This window comes from Manacus candei, unplaced genomic scaffold, assembly GCF_025592945.1.
Source record: "Manacus candei isolate 608988 ecotype Guabito, Panama unplaced genomic scaffold, ASM2559294v1 h1tg000230l, whole genome shotgun sequence".
Taxonomy (NCBI): domain Eukaryota; kingdom Metazoa; phylum Chordata; class Aves; order Passeriformes; family Pipridae; genus Manacus; species Manacus candei.
In genome coordinates this window covers 113,220-130,384 of record NW_026138278.1, presented here as the reverse complement: position 1 = coordinate 130,384, position 17,165 = coordinate 113,220, and the positions used below count along the sequence as shown (strand labels likewise).

General features: G+C 68.3%; 2 protein-coding genes and 1 long non-coding RNA gene across 4 annotated transcripts; 2 read left to right on the top strand and 1 right to left on the bottom strand.

Moving 5' to 3' along the window:
* Window positions 1-748: 748 nt before the first annotated feature.
* On the top strand, window positions 749-4,191 carry LOC127464516 (N-acetyltransferase 8-like). 2 transcript variants are annotated; one of them, XM_051774847.1, is made up of 2 exons: window positions 749-1,115; window positions 2,459-4,191. In XM_051774847.1, the coding sequence occupies exon 2, from the start codon at window positions 2,464-2,466 to the stop codon at window positions 3,139-3,141; it is 678 nt and encodes a 225-aa protein (XP_051630807.1). In that variant the 5' UTR covers window positions 749-1,115; window positions 2,459-2,463; the 3' UTR covers window positions 3,142-4,191. The 2 variants fall into 2 exon arrangements, with proteins under 2 accessions (XP_051630807.1, XP_051630808.1); XM_051774848.1 differs by lacking the exon at window positions 749-1,115 and adding an exon at window positions 1,552-1,644.
* A 470-nt stretch (window positions 4,192-4,661) lies between these two features.
* Window positions 4,662-16,610, top strand: VPS16 (VPS16 core subunit of CORVET and HOPS complexes). The gene is made up of 24 exons (XM_051774837.1): window positions 4,662-4,843; window positions 5,592-5,680; window positions 5,749-5,843; window positions 6,550-6,678; window positions 7,149-7,293; window positions 8,033-8,148; window positions 8,825-8,947; window positions 9,423-9,478; window positions 10,383-10,472; window positions 11,023-11,117; window positions 11,392-11,468; window positions 12,078-12,209; window positions 12,284-12,411; window positions 12,885-12,920; window positions 13,099-13,207; window positions 13,279-13,413; window positions 13,485-13,593; window positions 14,089-14,186; window positions 14,322-14,426; window positions 14,531-14,608; window positions 15,408-15,577; window positions 15,671-15,767; window positions 15,875-15,978; window positions 16,191-16,610. Exons 1-24 carry the CDS (start codon window positions 4,791-4,793, stop codon window positions 16,333-16,335), a joined length of 2,514 nt encoding a protein of 837 aa, XP_051630797.1. The 5' UTR covers window positions 4,662-4,790; the 3' UTR covers window positions 16,336-16,610.
* Window positions 12,391-12,782, bottom strand: LOC127464520 (uncharacterized). Its single transcript, XR_007901418.1, has 3 exons — window positions 12,709-12,782; window positions 12,572-12,658; window positions 12,391-12,521 (listed from the first exon to the last, which is right to left on the bottom strand). It is a non-coding gene; the product is annotated as an uncharacterized LOC127464520 (long non-coding RNA).
* Window positions 16,611-17,165: the final 555 nt, after the last annotated feature.

Here is a 17,165-nt window from a genome sequence, read left to right as displayed (position 1 = left end):
GGCACACGGGCACGGGGGTGGCACGGGGGGTGCGGACCGTCGGGCCCCACACTGGGGGGTCTGCGGGGTGCAGAGGAGGGGCCGGGGTGGCCCCCCCTCAGCCCCCCGGGAGCCCTGCCAGGGCAGGGGTCCAGCTCCCCGTGGTGGGGGGGCGGTGCCCTGCTTGGTCCTGATGCCACCACGTCCCTGGGGGGCTTCTGGCTGCCCAAGGGAACCGCAGGACCCCCACCCGCGTGTTCCCCCCACCCCCCGATGCCCGCGGGTCGGGCACTGCCCGAAATAAAGGACTGTCCCCCACGCTGGGCTCAGCCGTTCTTCGGGGGGGTCCCCAGCACGAGGGGGGTCCCCGGCACCGCACGGCCCCCCATGGCCCCCCCGGGAAGGCTCCAGCGCAGGGCTGGGGGGGATTTCACCCCCGACCCCCGAGGCATCGCTGTGATGACCCCCCCAGTCCCCTGTGCCAGCGGGGGCTCTGGGCAGGGGTAGGGGTCTCCTGCAGTGGGGACACTCCCTGGTGAGGGGCTGGACCCCCATCCCGGTTCGATACGTTGCCGTTCGGATCCAGGGCTGCCCCATCCCTTGGATTGGGCGATGATGGGGGGCCGGGCAGTGGTTTTGTCTGTCCCCCGCCACTGCTCGGGACCTCCATGCCCTGCCCAGATGCCGCTCCCCCCCGATCCCCGCCCGTGACCCCATAACCTTCCCGGGATCGGTTTATGGCATCATCCCCCCCCGGCGGCGGCGGCACTTCCCACCCGCGCCTGCGCTCCCCGCGCCGCCGGAGCCTCTGTGGGCCTGGGAACGGGCTGAATGAGGGGGAACCCCCCCGTGCTGCCACCGGAGACCCCCCAGAACTGAGAGAGACCCGCCCCCCGAGCGGAGCGAGCCGCCCCCAGCGCTGCGGGGCGATGGGCTGAGCGCACCCCGCACCTCCGCGGGAGCGGCCGCACAGGCCGGTGCGGGGGCTGCGGGAGACAAAGACCCCTCCCAGAGACCCCCCGGGCCGTGCGGGGGGGTGACCCGACCCCCCGGCCCTGTGAGGACCCCCCAGTTCGCCCCGAGGAGCTGCAGAGCCGCGACCCCGCTTTGAGGAGCGACCGCGCCGGGAGCAGCAGGTGGGGGGGGCGAGGGGGAATTTTGGGGAGTGGGGGGTGCCGGGACCCCGGGCGGGGGTGGGACGGGGGGTAAGGGGGTGTGACCCCGACCCCCGCGGGGTTTGGGGCTGTTTGGGGACCCTCAATCTCTTCCCCGGGGCAGGGTGGGGCTGTTCCTCTTCCCCATGCGCGGGGACCTGAGCCCCCCCCGCCCTGAGCAGCCCCGCAGGCGGTCTGTCCCCGTGCCCCCCCCGTGTCCCCGTGCCCCCCCCCGTGTCCCTGTGCCCCCCCCGTGTCCCCGTGCCCCCCCCCGTGTCCCTGTGCCCCCCCGTGTCCCCGTGCCCCCCCCCGTGTCCCTGTGCCCCCCCGTGTCCCTGTGCCCCCCCGTGTCCCCGTGCCCCCCCCCCGTGTCCCTGTGCCCCTCCCGTGTCCCTGTGCCCCCCCCCCGTGTCCCCGTGCCCCCCCCCCGTGTCCCTGTGCCCTGGGGCCAAAGGCCACTGCCCAGCGCTGCCCACCTTTGTCCCGGGCTCGTTGTGCCGCTCGGCGTGGGGTGAGTGTTGGGGTCCCGGGTGGGGGGGACACAACCCCGGCTCCTCCTGTCCTTCCATCTGGCCCCCCCAGCCCCTGCCTGCCCCCAGGTGTCCCAGTTAAACCCCCTTCCCAGCCGGGAGCGGGGGGATGAATCCCTCGGGACTCCCCCCCCAACCCACGTCACAGGGGACCCCCGGGTGGGAGAGGCACTGGCACAGCCCTGATCGCCCGTGCCACCCCAGGGACGGCTCTGGGGGTACCCCAGGTGTCCCCATCCCCGTGGCACTGTCCTGTTCCCCTGTGCCGTCCCACAAGTGGGTCTGAGGGTACCCTGGGGGTCTCTGTGGAGGTGGGCACTGCCCTGGGAGGTGGGCACTGACCTGATCCCCTGCTGCACCCTGGTACTGGGACCTGGGGGTATCCCGAGGGTCCCTGTGGAGCTGGGCACTGCCCTGACCGCCCTGTGCCATCCTGGCCTTGGGATCTGTGTTACCCCATCCCTGTCCCATCCCTGACCCCACAGGTGCCCCATCCCTGTCCCATCCCTGACCCCTGTGCAGGTGCCCCCATCCCTGTCCCATCCCTGACCCCACAGGTGCCCCATCCCTGTCCCATCCCTGGCCCCACAGGTGCCCCATCCCTGTCCCATCCCTTACTCCACAGGTGCCCCCATTCCTTTCCCATCCCTGACCCCACTGGTGCCCAATCCCTGTCCCCTCCCTGACCCCTGTGCCCCCGCAGGTGCCCCCATCCCTGTCCCCTCGCTAACCCTGCTGTGCCCCTGCAGGTGACCCCATGCCTGCCCCCTCCCTGACCCCGCTGTGCCCCCGCAGGTGCCATGGCGTCGTTCCGGATCCGGCCGTTCCGGGAGCAGGACTCGGATGCGGTGCGGGCGCTGTTTGCCCGCGGGATCCTGGAGCACGCCCCGGCCGGGTTCCGGCACGTGCTGCGCTCGGCGCGGGTGCGGCTGGCGCTGCTCGTGCTGTTCGTGGGCGCGCGGGCGGGCGGCGGGTCCTGGGTGCTGGGCCTGGGCGCCGTGGGGCTGGCGCTGGTGCTGCTCTGGCTGCTCGTGCGCTCCCTCAGCGCCGAGTACGTGCGCGACGCGCTGGGCACCGACCTGTGCGACATCCCCGGCACGTACCTGCGGGCGCCCGACGGCGGCTTCTGGGTGGCCGAGGTGGGGGGCTCCGTGGTGGGCATGGTGGCCGCGGTGCCCTCGCGGGACGCGCCCGGGGCGCTGGAGCTGCGGCGGATGTCGGTGAGCCGGGAGCAGCGCGGGCGCGGGCTGGCGCGGGCGCTGTGCCGGGAGGTGCTGGCCTTCGCCCGCGCCCGCGGCTTCGGCGCCGTGGTGCTCAGCACCTCCATGGTGCAGGTGGCGGCCCAGCGGCTCTACGAGGGGCAGGGATTCCGCAGGGTGGGCGCCTCCAGCCCCTCCCTGCTGGGCACCATCCTGCACTTCCAGATCTTCCACTACCGCTGCGACCTGGGCGCCCGCGACGGCGCCAAGGCCGAGTAGCGCCGGTGGGACACCGTGGGCACAGGGGGCACTGCCGTGGCACAGGGGGCCTGGGACACGTGGCACTGCCGTGGCACCCCAAACCTGGCACACGAGGCGCTCCCTGGGACATGAGGCACTGCCCTGGCACGGCAGCACCGACATGGCACCACAACCCCGGCACGTGTGGCGCTGCCATGGCACCCAAACTCCAGCCCCAGCACATGAGGCACAGCTGTGGCACCCGAGCCCAGGACGTGGGGCTCCACCACAGCACTACCAGAGCATCCCAAACTTGGCACATGAGGCACTTCCACGGCACCCCAAATTTGGCACACGAGGCACTGCCACAGCACCCCAACTCTGGGACATGAAGCTCCACCATGGCACCACCACGGCACCCCAAACTCAGGACAGAAGGCACTGCCATGGCACCCCAACTCCAGCCCCAGCACAGCAACACCCACATGTGCCCCCAGGATGTGAGGCACTGCCATGGCACCCCGACCCTGGCCCCTGTGGCACTGCCAGGGCACCCAGACCCAGCCCCAGCATGTGAAGTGCTGCCACGGCACCCCAGCTCCAGGACGTGAGGCACCACCACGGCACTCCAGGCTCGACACACAAAGCCCTACCATAGCACCCCAACCCTGGCACGTGTGGCACTGCTGTGGCACCCGAACTGCAGCCCCAGCACGGCAGCACTGACTGTGCCGTCCCTGTGACCCCGGGACATGAGGCACTGCCACGGCACCCCAGCCTGGGGCACTCGGCACTGCCACGGCACCCGACCCCGGCACAGAGGCACCAGCAGGACCCAAACCCCAGCCCTGGCACAAGAGACACTGCCACAGCACCCCAGCCCTGGCACCCTTGGCACGGCTCTGGCACCCCTGCCCCCAACCTTGGCACTCCAGCCCCCGGCCCTGGCACACAGGGCACTGCCCTGGCACCCTGCCCTGGCCCTGACACACGTGTGGGGTGGCTGCGGGGCGTTGGCGGTGCCCAGACGTGCTGTCAGGGCCTTTCCCGGATTTCCAGCAGCGGGAAATAAAGAGAGACCTGTGGGAACAGCATGTGTGACAAGAGGCATCTTGGGGAATGGGGGACACCCCGCGGGACAAGGGACACCTTGGGGGACAGGGGACACTTTGGGGGACAAGGAGCACATTGGGGGACAATAGACACGTTGAGGGACAGGGGAAATCTTGGAGGACACGGGACACTTTAGGGGTCAGGGGACATCTTGGGGGATATAGGACATCTTGAGGGATAGGCAGGGGACACTGGGGGACACGGGACAGACATTTTGGGGGTCAGGGGACACCCCAGACCCAGATGGGTGTGGGTGCCCATGCCCTCACTCAAGATGGCGGCGGTTCCCCTTTCCCCCCTCCCAGTGCCCTCACTCAAGATGGCGGCGGTTCCCTTTTCCCCCCCTCCCAGTGCCCTCACCCAAGATGGCGGCGGTTCCCGTCTGGCTTCCTCTCAGTGCCCTCACTCAAGATGGCGCCGGCCAGCCCGGCGTCACGGCATCACGTGAGGGGCGTGGCTTTGGGAGGGAAGCGCCGGGACCGCCCGGTCCCGATCCCGGTCCCGATCCCGATCCTGATCCCCCCCCGATCCCGATCCCCCCGATCCCCGTCCCCTTCCCCCGTCCCGGCCGCACCATGGACTGTTACACGGCCAACTGGTACCCGCTGGGCGAGGAGGCCTTTTACCGGTGAGAGACGGCGGGGGCAGTGCTGCCCGAACCGGGGCCGCTCGGGAGTGCCGGGGCCGGTCGGGAGTGCCGGGGCTGGGTGGGAGTGCCGGGGCTGGGTGGGAGTGCCGGGGCCGGTCGGGAGTGCCGGGGCTGGGTGGGAGCGGGGTCCCGGCGTGGCCATGGGTGTTCGGGCGGGCTGGGAGGGGGGTCCCAGGGATGCTCGGGGGTCCCGGCGGTGTTGGGAGGCGTTCCGGGGCTGGGCGGGCTGTCCCGGGGGGGATGCTCGGGGGGTCCCGGGGATGTTGGGGGGAGTCCTGGGATTGGGAGGGGGATCTCCGAGGTGTCTGGAGGGTCTTGCGGCTGCTCGGAAGGGTCCCGGCATGGCCGTGGGTTTTGGGAAGGCGGTGCTGGGGGTGGTTGGGGGGTCCCGGGGCGGATGGGATGGGATGGGCTGTCTGGGGGATCTTGGGGGTGCTCAGGCGGTCCCAGGGTAGGGGTGTTGGGGCTGGCCGGGAGGGGGTCTCGGGGCTGGGAGGGTGGTTCGGGGCGTCCCGGGGCTGGCTGGGGGGGTCCCGGGGGTCGCTGGGGGTCCTGTGTCCAGCTGGGGGATCCCAGGGTGTCCGTGGGTCTTGGGGCTGATCTGGGAGCTCCCGGGGCCTGTCGGGGGTCCCAGGGCTGGCTGGGGGGTGGGCACCGTCCCTGCCCCCCCATCCCTCCGCCTGTCCATCCGTCCGTCTCTCCATCCCTCTGTCCGGGTGTCCTGCAGGAAGCTGGAGCTGTACTCCATGGAATGGGGGCTGCGGGAGGACCTGCGGGACTGTGTGGTGGCCGCTGCCCCGTACGGGGGGCCCATAGGTGGGTGCAGCCCCCCCCCCCGGACCCCCTGAGCACCCCCAGCTTTGCTGATGGACTGTCCCCCCCAGCCCTGCTGAGGAATTCCCGGAGGGACAAGGCCCCCAGCTCCCGCCCGCTCCTGGAGATCTACTCGGCCTCGGGGCTGCTCCTGGCCAGTGTCCCGGTGAGCTGGGGGGCTGGGACCCCCTCTGGGGGACAGGGATGGGGGCAGGGACAGACCCCTCGGGGGCACCGGGGATGGGAGGGGTGGGGGTGCAAGGGGAGGAAGGAGCTGCCCAGGGATGAGAGAAGAGGGTGGGCTGAGGTTGGAGCAGAGTTGGAGCAGCAGGAGCATCTTCTCTTCCTCCCTGATTTGGGCTGGGAGAAAAGGGTGGGACGGGATTGGAGCAGCAGGATCAGAGCAGCAGGATCAGAGCAGCAGGAACATCCCTCTCTCCCTGCTGCCCAGGACTGGGAGAAGAGGATGGGCTGGGAGTTGGAGCAGCAGGAGCATCCTCCTTTCCCTCTGCCCGGGGCTGGGGTGGACACGGGGCAGTGGAGGGACAGGGAGCAGTGCCAGGGCAGGTGAGGTACCAGACCTTTGGAGGCGGTGTCAGACCTTTGGAGTAGGTGTCAGACCTTTGGAGGAGGTGTTGGACCTTTGGAGGCGGTGTCAGACCTTTGGAGTAGGTGTCAGACCTTTGGAGGAGGTGTTGGACCTCCAGGTGAGGTCTCCAGGCTCTGGAGAAGGAGTCAGAGCTCAGCCTCAGCCGTGGCCTCTCGTGTGTCCCTGGAGGGCTGCCCTGGCTCTGGGCTGTCTGGGGCACCCCGGGGTGACCATTCCCACCCCATTCCCACCCCATTCCCACCCCGTTCCCACCGTTCCCCAGTGGAAGAGCGGCCGCCTGGTGCACCTGGGCTGGACGGCGGGGGAGGACCTGCTGTGCATCCAGGAGGACGGGACTGTGCTGGTCTACAACCTGTTCTGCGAGTTCAAACGGCACTTCAGCATGGGAAACGTGAGGGGCTGGGGGCACGGGGGGCTGGGGGAGGGCACCTCAGATCCCAACGATCCCACCCCCTGCCATGGGCAGGGACACCTTCCATAGACCAGGCTGCTCCAAGCCCCGTCCAGCCTGGCCTTGGACACTTCCAGGGATCCAGGGGCAGCCACAGCTTCTCTGGGCAGCCTGTGCCAGGGCCTCCCCACCCTCAGAGCCAGGAATTCCCTCCCAGTATCCCACCCAAACCTCCCGTTTTCCAGTGGGAAGCCATTCCCCCTTGTCCTGTCGCTCCAGGCCCTTGTGAGATGCCCAGGGTGGGCTTTGGGGGACATGGAATCGAGTGAGGGGCTCTCCCAGCCCTCGGGAGTGCACTGGGATGGATCTGTCCCTGTGGCTCCTGAGGCCAGGACAGTCCCCTCCGTGCTGGCTCAGTGAGCTGGGCCCCCCCAGTGCCCCCAGTGCCCCCCTGCCATCTCTGGGTGCAGGAGGTGCTGCAGAACCACGTGCTGGAGGCTCAGGTGTTCCACACGGAGTTCGGGACGGGCGTGGCCATCCTGACCGGGGCCTTCCGCTTCTCCCTGGCCACCAACATCGACGACCTCAAGCTGCGCCGCCTGCCCGAGGTGCCTGGTGGGTGTCCCTGTGACCACCTGTGCCCCCCTCTGCTCCCCTGTGTCCCCTGTGTCCCTTGTGTCTTTCTGTGTCCCCCTGTGCCCCCCTGTGTCCTCCTGTGTCCCTCTATGTCCCCCTGTGTCCCCCTGTGTCCCCTGTGTCCCCTGTGTCCCCTGTGTCCCCTGTGTCCCTCTATGTCCCCCTGTGTCCCCCTGTGTCCCCTGTGTCCCTCTGTGTCCCCCTGTGTCCCCCTGTGTCCCTCTGTGTCCTCCTGTGTCCCTCTATGTCCCCCTGTGTCCCCCTGTGTCCTCCTGTGTCCCTCTATGTCCCCCTGTGTCCCCCTGTGTCCCCTGTGTCCCTCTGTGTCCCCGTGTCCCTCTGTGTCCCCCTGTGTCCCCTGTACCCCCCTGTGTCCCCTGTGTCCCCCTGTGTCCCTCTGTGTCCCTCTGTGTCCCCTTGTGTCCCCCTGTGCCCCCCTGTGCCCCCTGTGCCCCCTGTGTCCCCCTGTGTCCTCCTGTGTCCCTCTATGTCCCCCTGTACCCCCCTGTGCCCCCTGTGTCCTCCTGTACCCCCCTGTACCCCTCTGTGTCCCCTGTGTCCCCCTGTACCCCCCTGTGTCCCCCTGTACCCCCCTGTGTCCCCCTGTGTCCCCCTCTATCCCCCTGTGCCCCTCTGTGTCCCCTGTACCCCCCTGTGTCCCCCTGTGCCTCCCTGTGTTCCCTGTGCCCCCTGTGCCTGTCTCACGCTGTCCCCCCAGGGCTGCAGCAGCCCCCGGGGTGCTGGGCTGTGCTGTCCCAGGACAGGGTGACCGTGGTGCTCCTGGCTGTGGGACCAGAGCTCTTCCTGCTGGACAACACCTCCTGCTCCAGCGTGGTGAGGGAATGTGGGAACGGGGGGCTGTGGGCCCTGTCCCTGTGGGCCCTGTCCCTGTGTCCCAGGGGGTGCTCCAGGTTCTTTCCCTGTTCCAAATGTCCCAGGGGGTGCTGCCAGGTCCTTCCCCAGTCCCAGTGTCCCAGGAGATGTTCCCAGGTCCTTCCCCTGTCCCCAGTGTTCCATGGGATGCTCCCAGCCCCCACACTCACTCCCAGGTCCTTCCCCTGTTCCATGGGATGTTCCCAGTCCCTGTCACTTGTTCCCAGGTCCTTCCCCTGTCCCGTGGGGTGCTCCCAGCTCCCCACACTCCATGGCATGTCCTTCCCTTCTCTGTCCTGTCCCATGGGGTGCTCCCAGCTCCCCACACTCCATGGCAGATACTTCTCTGTCCCATGGGATGCTCCCAGGTCCTTTCCCTGTCCCATGGGATGCTCCCAGGTCCTTTCCCTGTCCCATGGGATGCTCCCAGGTCCTTCCCTGTCCCATGGGATGCTCCCAGCCCTCCACACTCTCTCCCAGCTCCTCCCTCCCACTGTCCCATTTGTGCCCCATCCTGCCCACAGGGCTGAGTGGGAGGGAAGGGCCCCCCAGCTCTGACCCTCCCCCAGCCCCTCCCACCCAGGGGGACACTCTGGGACCCCAGGACGTGTCCCCACGTCCCCCCTGTCCTGCCCAGACCCCCCCTGGGCTGAGCCCCTCAGCGGGGCCGTTCCTGCACATGGCTGTGTCCTTCAACCACCGGCTCCTCGCCCTGTTCTGTGACTCTGGGTACATCTGGATGGGCCTGGCCACGCTCAAGGTGAGCTGGGGGGGCACTGGGGGGGCACACGGGGTCCCTGGGGGTCCCCACGGGCTCAGGGCTGCAGGAGCCCGTGTGTATATGTATAATATATAACATTTGATTCATGTTATATACCAGAATTGTCTGTCTGTGGCCAAGCTGGAGGTTTGAGGAGGGAGTTCAGGAGTGTAGCAACTCTGAATTGCTGGAGCCACAGCAGTGGGGATATATTTTTAATAATCAGGCAAAAAATTAATGAGTGATTTTATGACCAAAGTAAAGCCCAAATGTGAAATCTGGCATTTTTTCTTTGCCCAAGCAAAATTCTTTTCTGGGTGTTAATTTCCTTAAGTTGGAATTAGAATGGACTTGGTTTAGTTTGATTAAAAGCAAATGAAAATTCAAGCATCCTTCACCTGAGTTTATCCCTGGCTCCCACACTGCCCTTCCCACCTGTCCAGGTGTGTTCCCTGATCCCCCCTCTCTCCCCCAGGAGAAGTTCTGTGAGTTCAACAGCACCGTCCGATCCCCCCCCAAGCAGATGGTTTGGTGAGTGGGTGCTCCCTGCCCTGCCCCTGCCCCTGGCAGTGCCCACCCGGGACCCCCCGAGCCTTTCCTGGGGTCCCCTGGGTTCTGTGAGACCCCCCCAGTGTCCCCCCCAGCCCTGGGGGTGCAGGGGCTGTGGTTAAGGGGTGGGGGTCCCCTGGGCTCTGTGGGACCCCCCCAGTGTCCCCACTCAGCCTTGGGGGCTGCAGGGGCTGGGGTTGAGGGCTGGGGGTCCCCTGGGCTCTGTGGGACCCCTTGATGCCCCCCCCAGCCCTGGGGTGCAGGGCCGTGGTTGAGGGTGGGGGTGCCCTGGGGGTGCAGGGGCCATGGCTAAGGGGTGGGGGTCCCCTGGGGGTGCAGTGGCCGTGGTTGAGGGGTGGGGGTGCCCTGGGGGTGCAGGGCCATGGCTAAGGGGTGGGGGTCCCTTGGGGGGCAGGGCCATGGCTAAGGGGTGGGGGTCCCCTGGGGTGCAGGGCCGTGGTTAAGGGGTGGGGGTGCCCTGGGGGCAGTGGCCGTGGTTGAGGGTGGGGGTGCCCTGGGGTGCAGGGCCATGGCTAAGGGGTGGGGGTCCCCTGGGGGGGCAGGGCCGTGGTTGAGGGTGGGGGTGCCCTGTGGGTACAGGGCCGTGGCTAAGGGGTGGGGGTCCCCTGGGGTGCAGGGCCGTGGTTGAGGGTGGGGGTCCCCTGGGGGTGCAGGGCCGTGGTTGAGGGTGGGGGTGCCCTGTGGGTACAGGGCCGTGGCTAAGGGGTGGGGGTCCCCTGGGGTGCAGGGCCGTGGTTAAGGGTGGGGGTGCCCTGGGGGGCAGGGCCATGGCTAAGGGGTGGGGGTGCCCTGGGGGGCAGGGCCGTGGTTGAGGGTGGGGGTGCCCTGGGGGGCAGGGCCGTGGTTGAGGGTGGGGGTCCCGCAGGTGCACGCGGCCCCGCAGCCGGCAGCGAGCCGTGGTGGTGGCCTGGGAGAGGCAGCTCATGGTGGTGGGCAATTCCTCGGAGTGCATCCGGTATCCTTTGGGAAGAGGGGCCGGGGGTGTTCCCAAAAGCCCAGCCCAAACTCCTGCCTCTGTCCCCGTCACTGCTGTCCCCGGGGGTCCCCCCGGAGCCCCCCAGGGTGGGCACAGGGCACTGCCCGTGTGCTGTTGGGATCCCCCCTCCCCTCCTGCCCCTGGGGAGCAGCAAAGCCCCCCTGGCCCCTCCCAACCCCTCCCAGCCCCCTCTGTTCCGGGGGTCCCACTCCCTGTGGTGGGAGCACTGGCCCTGCCCAGGGTGGGTGGGGGATTCCTGCCCCCCCCAAGCGCTCTGCAGCCCCCACAGTCGCTCCCAGGCCCTTTCCCTGTCCCATGGGATGCTCCCAGTCCCCCCATTCCCTCCCAGGTCCTTCCTCCCGCTGTCCCAGAGACAGGTATTTGCAGGATACCTGGCCCCACCCTGGCAGGGAGAAGGGGAGGAAGGACCCTCCCCTGTGAGCCCCCCCAGCCCCGTGGTGCCCTCGGCAGTGGGGGGATTGGGGCTGCCCCCGGAGCCGTGTCCCCCCAGCCCTTAGCAGGAGCACAGCTTTGTCCTGGATGAGGATTCCCACCTGGTGCCCGAGCTGGACGGGGTCCGGATCCTGTCCCGCACCTCCCACGAGTTCCTGCACGAGATCCCAGGTGAGGGGGGGGGTGGGACATCCCTGCTGGGCACCTGGGATGTGGCTGCCCCATCCCTGGGAGTGTCCAGGGCCGGGTTGGACGGGGCTTGGAGCAACCTGGGGTCATGGGAGGTGTCCCTGCTCATGGCAGGGGGTGGCACTGGATGGGATTTGAGGTCCTTTCCCACCCACCCCATTCCACAGTCCCTGTGCCAGGGTGGTGCTGCACACAGGGAGGTGACACCCCTGGTCCAGAGCACCCCCTCAGGTGTGTTTGACCCCAATTCCCACAGAGGCCAGCCAGGAAATCTTCCGGATTGCCTCCATGGCCCCGGGGGCTCTGCTGCTGGAGGCACAGAAGGAGTACGAGGTACATCCCCCCTTCTGGGGTGGGAGAGGGGGCATCCCGGGGGGCCATCCTGAGCTTTGTGTCCCCATTCCTGGGGGTCTCCCATATCTGGGGGTCCATGCCGAACTCTGTGTCCCCCATTCCAGGGAGTCTCCCATTCCCAAGGGTCCATCCTGAGCTGTGTGTCCACCATTCCCAGGGCTCCATCCTGAGCATTCTGTGTCTCCCGTTCCCAAGGTCCTCCATTCCCAGGGGTCCATCCCGAGCACTCCATGTTCCTCTTCCCAGACATCCATTCTGAGCTCCGTGTCCCCCATTCCCGGGGTCCATCCTGAGCACTCTATGTCCCCCATTCTTGGGGGTCCCCCACTCCCGAGGGTCCATCCTGAGCTGATCTCTATCCCCTATTCCCAGGGGTCCATCCTGAGCACTCTATGTCCCCATTCTTGGGGGTCTCCCATTCCCAGGGGTCCATCCTGAGCTCTGTGTCCCCCATTCCCCGGGTCCATCCTGAGCACTCTATGTCCCCCATTCTTGGGGGTCCCCCATTCCCGGGGGTCCCCCATTCCCGGGGTCCATCCTGAGCTCTGTGTCCCCCATTCCCGGGGTCCCCCTGCCCCATCCCTGCAGAAGGAGAGCCAGAAGGCCGACGAGTACCTGCGGGAGATCCGGGAGCAGCAGCTGCTCCCCGAGGCCGTGGGCCAGTGCATCGAGGCCGCGGGCTACGAGCACGAGCCCCACACCCAGAAATCGCTGCTGAGGGTGAGCCAGGGCGAGGGGGAGCAGGGGGAGGCCCAAGATCCTCCCTCCCTCCCCCCTCACACCTGATCCCACAGGCAGCTTCCTTCGGGAAGTGCTTCCTCGACAAGTTCCCCCCGGAGGGCTTCGTGCGGATGTGCCAGGACCTGCGGGTCCTCAACGCCATCCGGGACTACCAGATCGGCATCCCGCTCACCTTCACCCAGTATCCACAGCTGGGGGGCTGGGATGGCATCCAGGGTGGGATCGGGGCTGGGGGGCCTCTCCAGGGGGGATGGAGCCCCTCAGTGCCGGGGCTGCAGGGCTGGGACACTCCTGGGAATCATGGAAAGGTCATGGCTGAGACCCCCCCCCACTCATCACACCTGGGAATCATGGAAGGGTCATGGCTGAGACCCCCACACTCACCACTCCTGGGAATCATGGAAGGGTCATGGCTGAGACCCCCCACACTCACCACTCCTGGGAATCATGGAAGGGTCATGGCTGAGACCCCCCACACTCACCACTCCTGGGAATCATGGAAGGGTCATGGCTGAGACCCCCACACTCACCACACCTGGCACAGGTGCCCCATCCCAAAGCAGGGAAGCTCCCAGAGCCTGGGAAGTGCCTGGTGCTCCTTGCCTGAGCTCCGAGGGGTTTGTGATCCCCCATTTCCCTTGACCATCCCCACAGGTACAAACAACTCACCATCGAGGTCCTGCTGGACAGGTGAGGGGCCCCCTCCCAAGTTCCCCCCTCCCAAGTTCCCCCATCCCACAGTCCCCATCCCACAATCCCCATATCTGGGGGCTGAGCAGCTCCAAGCACTTGGGGGCCCCCCAAGCCCATCCGAGCTCCTCAGCTCCTCGTGCCCTCCGTGTGCCCCCCCCGTGCCCCCGTGCCCCAGGCTGGTGCTGCGCCGCCTGTACCCCTTGGCCATCCGGATCTGCGAGTTCCTGCGGCTCCCGGAGATCCAGGGCGTGAGCCGCATCCTGGCGCACTGGGCCTGCTCCAAGGTGAGGGGGCTGTGCCGGGGGGCCCTGCCGGCGGGGGGGACACCGGGGCACACCCTGTGGGGCCTCCACAGGTGCAGCAGAAGGACAAGTCGGACGAGGAGGTGGCCCAGGCCATCAACCAGAAGCTGGGGGACACCCCCGGGATCTCCTACTCCGAGATCGCCACGCGCGCCTACGACTGCGGCCGGGCCGAGCTGGCCATCAAGGTGGGCTCTGGGACAGGGGAGGGGACAGTGGGGACGGGGGGGCACCCAGTGACCCTCCCCTGCCCCCCCAGCTCCTGGAGTATGAGCCGCGCTCCGGGGAACAGGTCCCGCTGCTGCTGAAGATGAAACGGAGCAAACTGGCCCTGGGGAAGGCCATCGAGAGTGGGGACACCGACCTGGGTGAGGGGGACAGCAGGGGCTGGGGGGGCCATCGAGAGTGGGGACACCGACCTGGGTGAGGGGGACAGCAGGGGCTGGGGGGGCCATCGAGAGTGGGGACACCGACCTGGGTGAGGGGGACAGCAGGGGCTGGGGGGGCCATCGAGAGTGGGGACACTGACCTGGGTGAGGGGGACAATGGGGACTGGGGGAGCCATTGAGAGTGGGGACACCGACCTGGGTGAGGGGGACAATGGGGGGACAGCAGGGGCTGGGGGGGCCATCGAGAGTGGGGATGTGGGTCTGGGTGAGGAGGGGGACAATGAGGGGCTGGGGAGGCCATCGAGACTGGGAACACCGACCTAGGTGGGGGGGGCACAGTGGAGGGGCTGGGGAGGGGTGGGTGGGTTGGGGGAGGCCTTGGGAGCGTTTTGGGGTCCTGGGGGGGTGTCAAGGGGCCCACGGGGTGTCAGGGGGTGCATAAAAACCAAACCCAACCCCTGCTGTCCCCCCCAGTTTACACGGTCGTGCTGCACCTCAAGAACGAGCTGAACCGCGGCACCTTTTTCATGACGCTGCAGAACCAGCCCGTGGCCCTGAGCCTGTACAGGCAGGTGAGGGCAGAGAGACCCCCCTGACCCCCCCTGAGCCTGTACAGGCAGGTGAGGGCAGAGAGACCCCCCCTCTGACCCCCTGCCCTCCCATGCCCCCCCGGGTGCCCCCCCACCCCTGACCCCCCGTGCCCCCAGTTCTGCCGGCACCAGGAGCGGGACACGCTGAAGGATCTGTACAACCAGGACGACAACCACCAGGAGCTGGGCAACTTCCACGTGCACTCCAGCTACAGCGAGAAGGTGAGGGGCCCACCCGGGGAGTCGGGGTCCCAGTGTGCTCCCTGCCATCCCTCTGCTGTGTCCCTGTCCCTGTGTGGGGGTGACACGTCCCTGCTGTGTCCCAGCGGATCGAGGGCCGGGTGGGGGCCCTGCAGAATGCCCTGGACGAGTTCAACAAGGCCAGGAACGACTTCGCTGCCAAGGTGAGGGGCTGGGACGGGACCCTGGGGCTGGGATGGGACCCCGGGGCTGGGATGGGACCCTGGAGCTGGGATGGGACCCTGGGGCTGGGATGGGACCCTAGAGCTGGAATGGGGATCCTGAGACTGGGACAGGGACCCCCGGGCTGGGATGGGACCCTGGGGCTGGAATGGGGATCCTGAGACTGGGACAGGGATCCTGGGGACTGGCATGATCCCGGGGCTGGATTGGGGATCCCAGGGCTTAGATAGGGATCTCAGGGCTGGGATGGGGATCCCAGGGCTGGGATGGGGATCCCGGGGCTGGGATGGGGATCCTGGGGCTGGGATGGGGATCCTGGTGTTGGGATGATCCCAGGGCTGGGATGGGGACCTCTGGGCTGGGCTAGGAACATCGAGGCTGGGATGGGGATCCCAAGGCCAGGACAGGGATCCCAAGGCCGGGACAGGGGTCCCAAGGCTGGGACAGGGACCCTGAGGCCAGGACGGGGATCCCAAGGCCGGGACAGGGATCCCAAGGCTGGGACAGGGACCCTGAGGCCAGGATGGGGATCCCAAGGGCGGGACAGGGATCCCAAGGGCGGGACAGGGATCCCAAGGCCAGGCCAGGGATCCCAAGGCCGGGACAGGGATCCCAAGGCCAGGCCAGGGATCCCAAGGCCGGGACAGGGATCCCAAGGCTGGGACAGGGATCCCAAGGCCGGGACAGGGATCCCAAGGCCGGGACAGGGATCCCAAGGCTGGGACAGGGATCCCAAGGCCAGGACAGGGATCCCAAGGCAGGGTCACTGCTGTGTCCCAGGCCACCGAGGAGCAGATCAAGCTGCTGCGGCTGCAGCGGCACCTGCAGGAGGACTTTGACAAGCCCTACCTGGACCTGTCCCTGCACGACACCGTGTCCACCCTCATCCTGGACGGGCACCACAAGCGGGCAGAGCAGCTCTACCGGGAGTTCAAGATCCCCGACAAGAGGTGGGGGGGGCTGGGGGGGGGGGGCTGGGCAGGGGGGCTGGGGGCTGGGGAGGGGGCTCTCAGCTCCATGAGCCCCCTGACCCCCGTGCCCAGGTACTGGTGGCTGAAGATCAGCGCCTTGGCCACGCGGGGGGACTGGGAGGAGATGGAGAAGTTCTCCAAGAGCAAGAAGTCGCCCATCGGGTACCTGGTGAGAGCTTTTCCTGCTTGGGGGGGGGGGGGGGCACCAGGCACCCCCCCAGTGCCCTCCCACCCTCCTCCTTCCTGACTCCAACCCCTGCTCCCTGTGCCCCCCAGCCCTTCGTGGAGGTGGCGGTGAAGCACCACAACCGGTACGAGGCCCGCAAATACGCCCCCCGGGTGCCCCCCGAGCAGCGGGTCAAGGCCTTTGTCCTCGTGGGGTGAGTTCGGGGGCCCCTGGGGGGGCCGTGGGGTCACACAGGGCGGGGGTCCCTCGTGCAGCAGCACCGGGGGTTTGGGGCTCTCGGGGGCGGCTGTGGGGGCACCGTGAGCCGTGTGCCCCCCACGGGGGTTGGTGACCCGGGCTGTGGGGGCTCTGGGGGGCTGTGGGGGGCTGCCCCCGCCCTGTGCCCACGCTGTGGGTGCCCCCCAGGGACCTGGAGCAGGCGGCCGAGGCGGCCATGGAGCACAAGAGCGAGGCCGAGATGAACCTGGTGCTGTCCCGCTGCTCCCCCGGCACCGACGGCGCCCTGGCCGAGAAACTCACCCGGGCCCGGGCACAGCTGCTCAAGAAGTGACCCCGGGGGGCTGCAGGGACACCCCAGCCCCTCACAGCCCCCTCCTGGGGATCTGTGCCCGGGGAGGGGGATGGCAGCGAGGTGTCCATGTCCTCCGAGGTGTCCATGTCCTCGGGCAGCTGCTCCCAGCACGAGTTTGGGAAACAAAACACGGCACCGGGACCCCCAGTGGTGCAGGACCCCCAGCCTGGGGGCAGGCGGACCCCCACCCTCCCACCACAGCCCCTCCCTCCCGGTTCAATAAAGAGAAAAGCTCCCGCTCCTGTCTCTGGTCACAGACGCTCAACAGACCCCATTCGGGGGGGGCATTCAGGGGGGACACTGGGGTCCAGGAGGGGTTCCTGGAGCAGGCCATGGGGGGGTGGGGAAGGGGGGGTCACTGGGTGTCCCAAGGGGTCCTGGGGAGACACTGAGGGTCCCCTGGTCATGTCCCTGGGACCCTCAGAGGGGTCCTGTGGGAGTCATTCCGGGAGGACAGTGGGGTCGAAGAGGGGTTCCAGGGGGGTTCCTGGGGCAGGCCCTGGGAGGGTGTGGAAGGGGAGGTCCCTGGGGGTCCCAAGGGGTCCCTGGGTGTCCCCGAGGGTTCCTGGGTGTCCCCAAAGGTCCCGGGTTGTCCCAAGGGGTCCCGGGGTGTCCCTAAGGATCCCGGGGTGTCCCCAAAGCTCCCAGGGTGTCCCCAGGGGTCCCTGGGTGTCCCCAAAGGTTCCGGGGTGTCCCCAAGGGTCCTGGGGTGTCCCCGAGGGTCCCTGAGTGTCCCCAGGGGTCCCGGGGTGTCCCCAGGGGTCTCGGGGTGTCCCCAAGGGCCTCTGGGTGTCCCCAAAGGTCCCGGG

Excerpts from the sequence above, each read along its gene's own strand:
- LOC127464516 (XM_051774847.1), top strand. The coding sequence starts at position 2,464 with ATGGCGTCGTTCCGGATCCGGCCGTTCCGGGAGCAGGACTCGGATGCG.
- VPS16 (XM_051774837.1), top strand. The coding sequence starts at position 4,791 with ATGGACTGTTACACGGCCAACTGGTACCCGCTGGGCGAGGAGGCCTTT. Across the intron at positions 10,473-11,022 it reads AATTCCTCGGAGTGCATCCG|CTTTGTCCTGGATGAGGATT; the intron begins GTATCCTTTGGG and ends GCAGGAGCACAG. Across the intron at positions 13,594-14,088 it reads GAGTGGGGACACCGACCTGG|TTTACACGGTCGTGCTGCAC; the intron begins GTGAGGGGGACA and ends TGTCCCCCCCAG.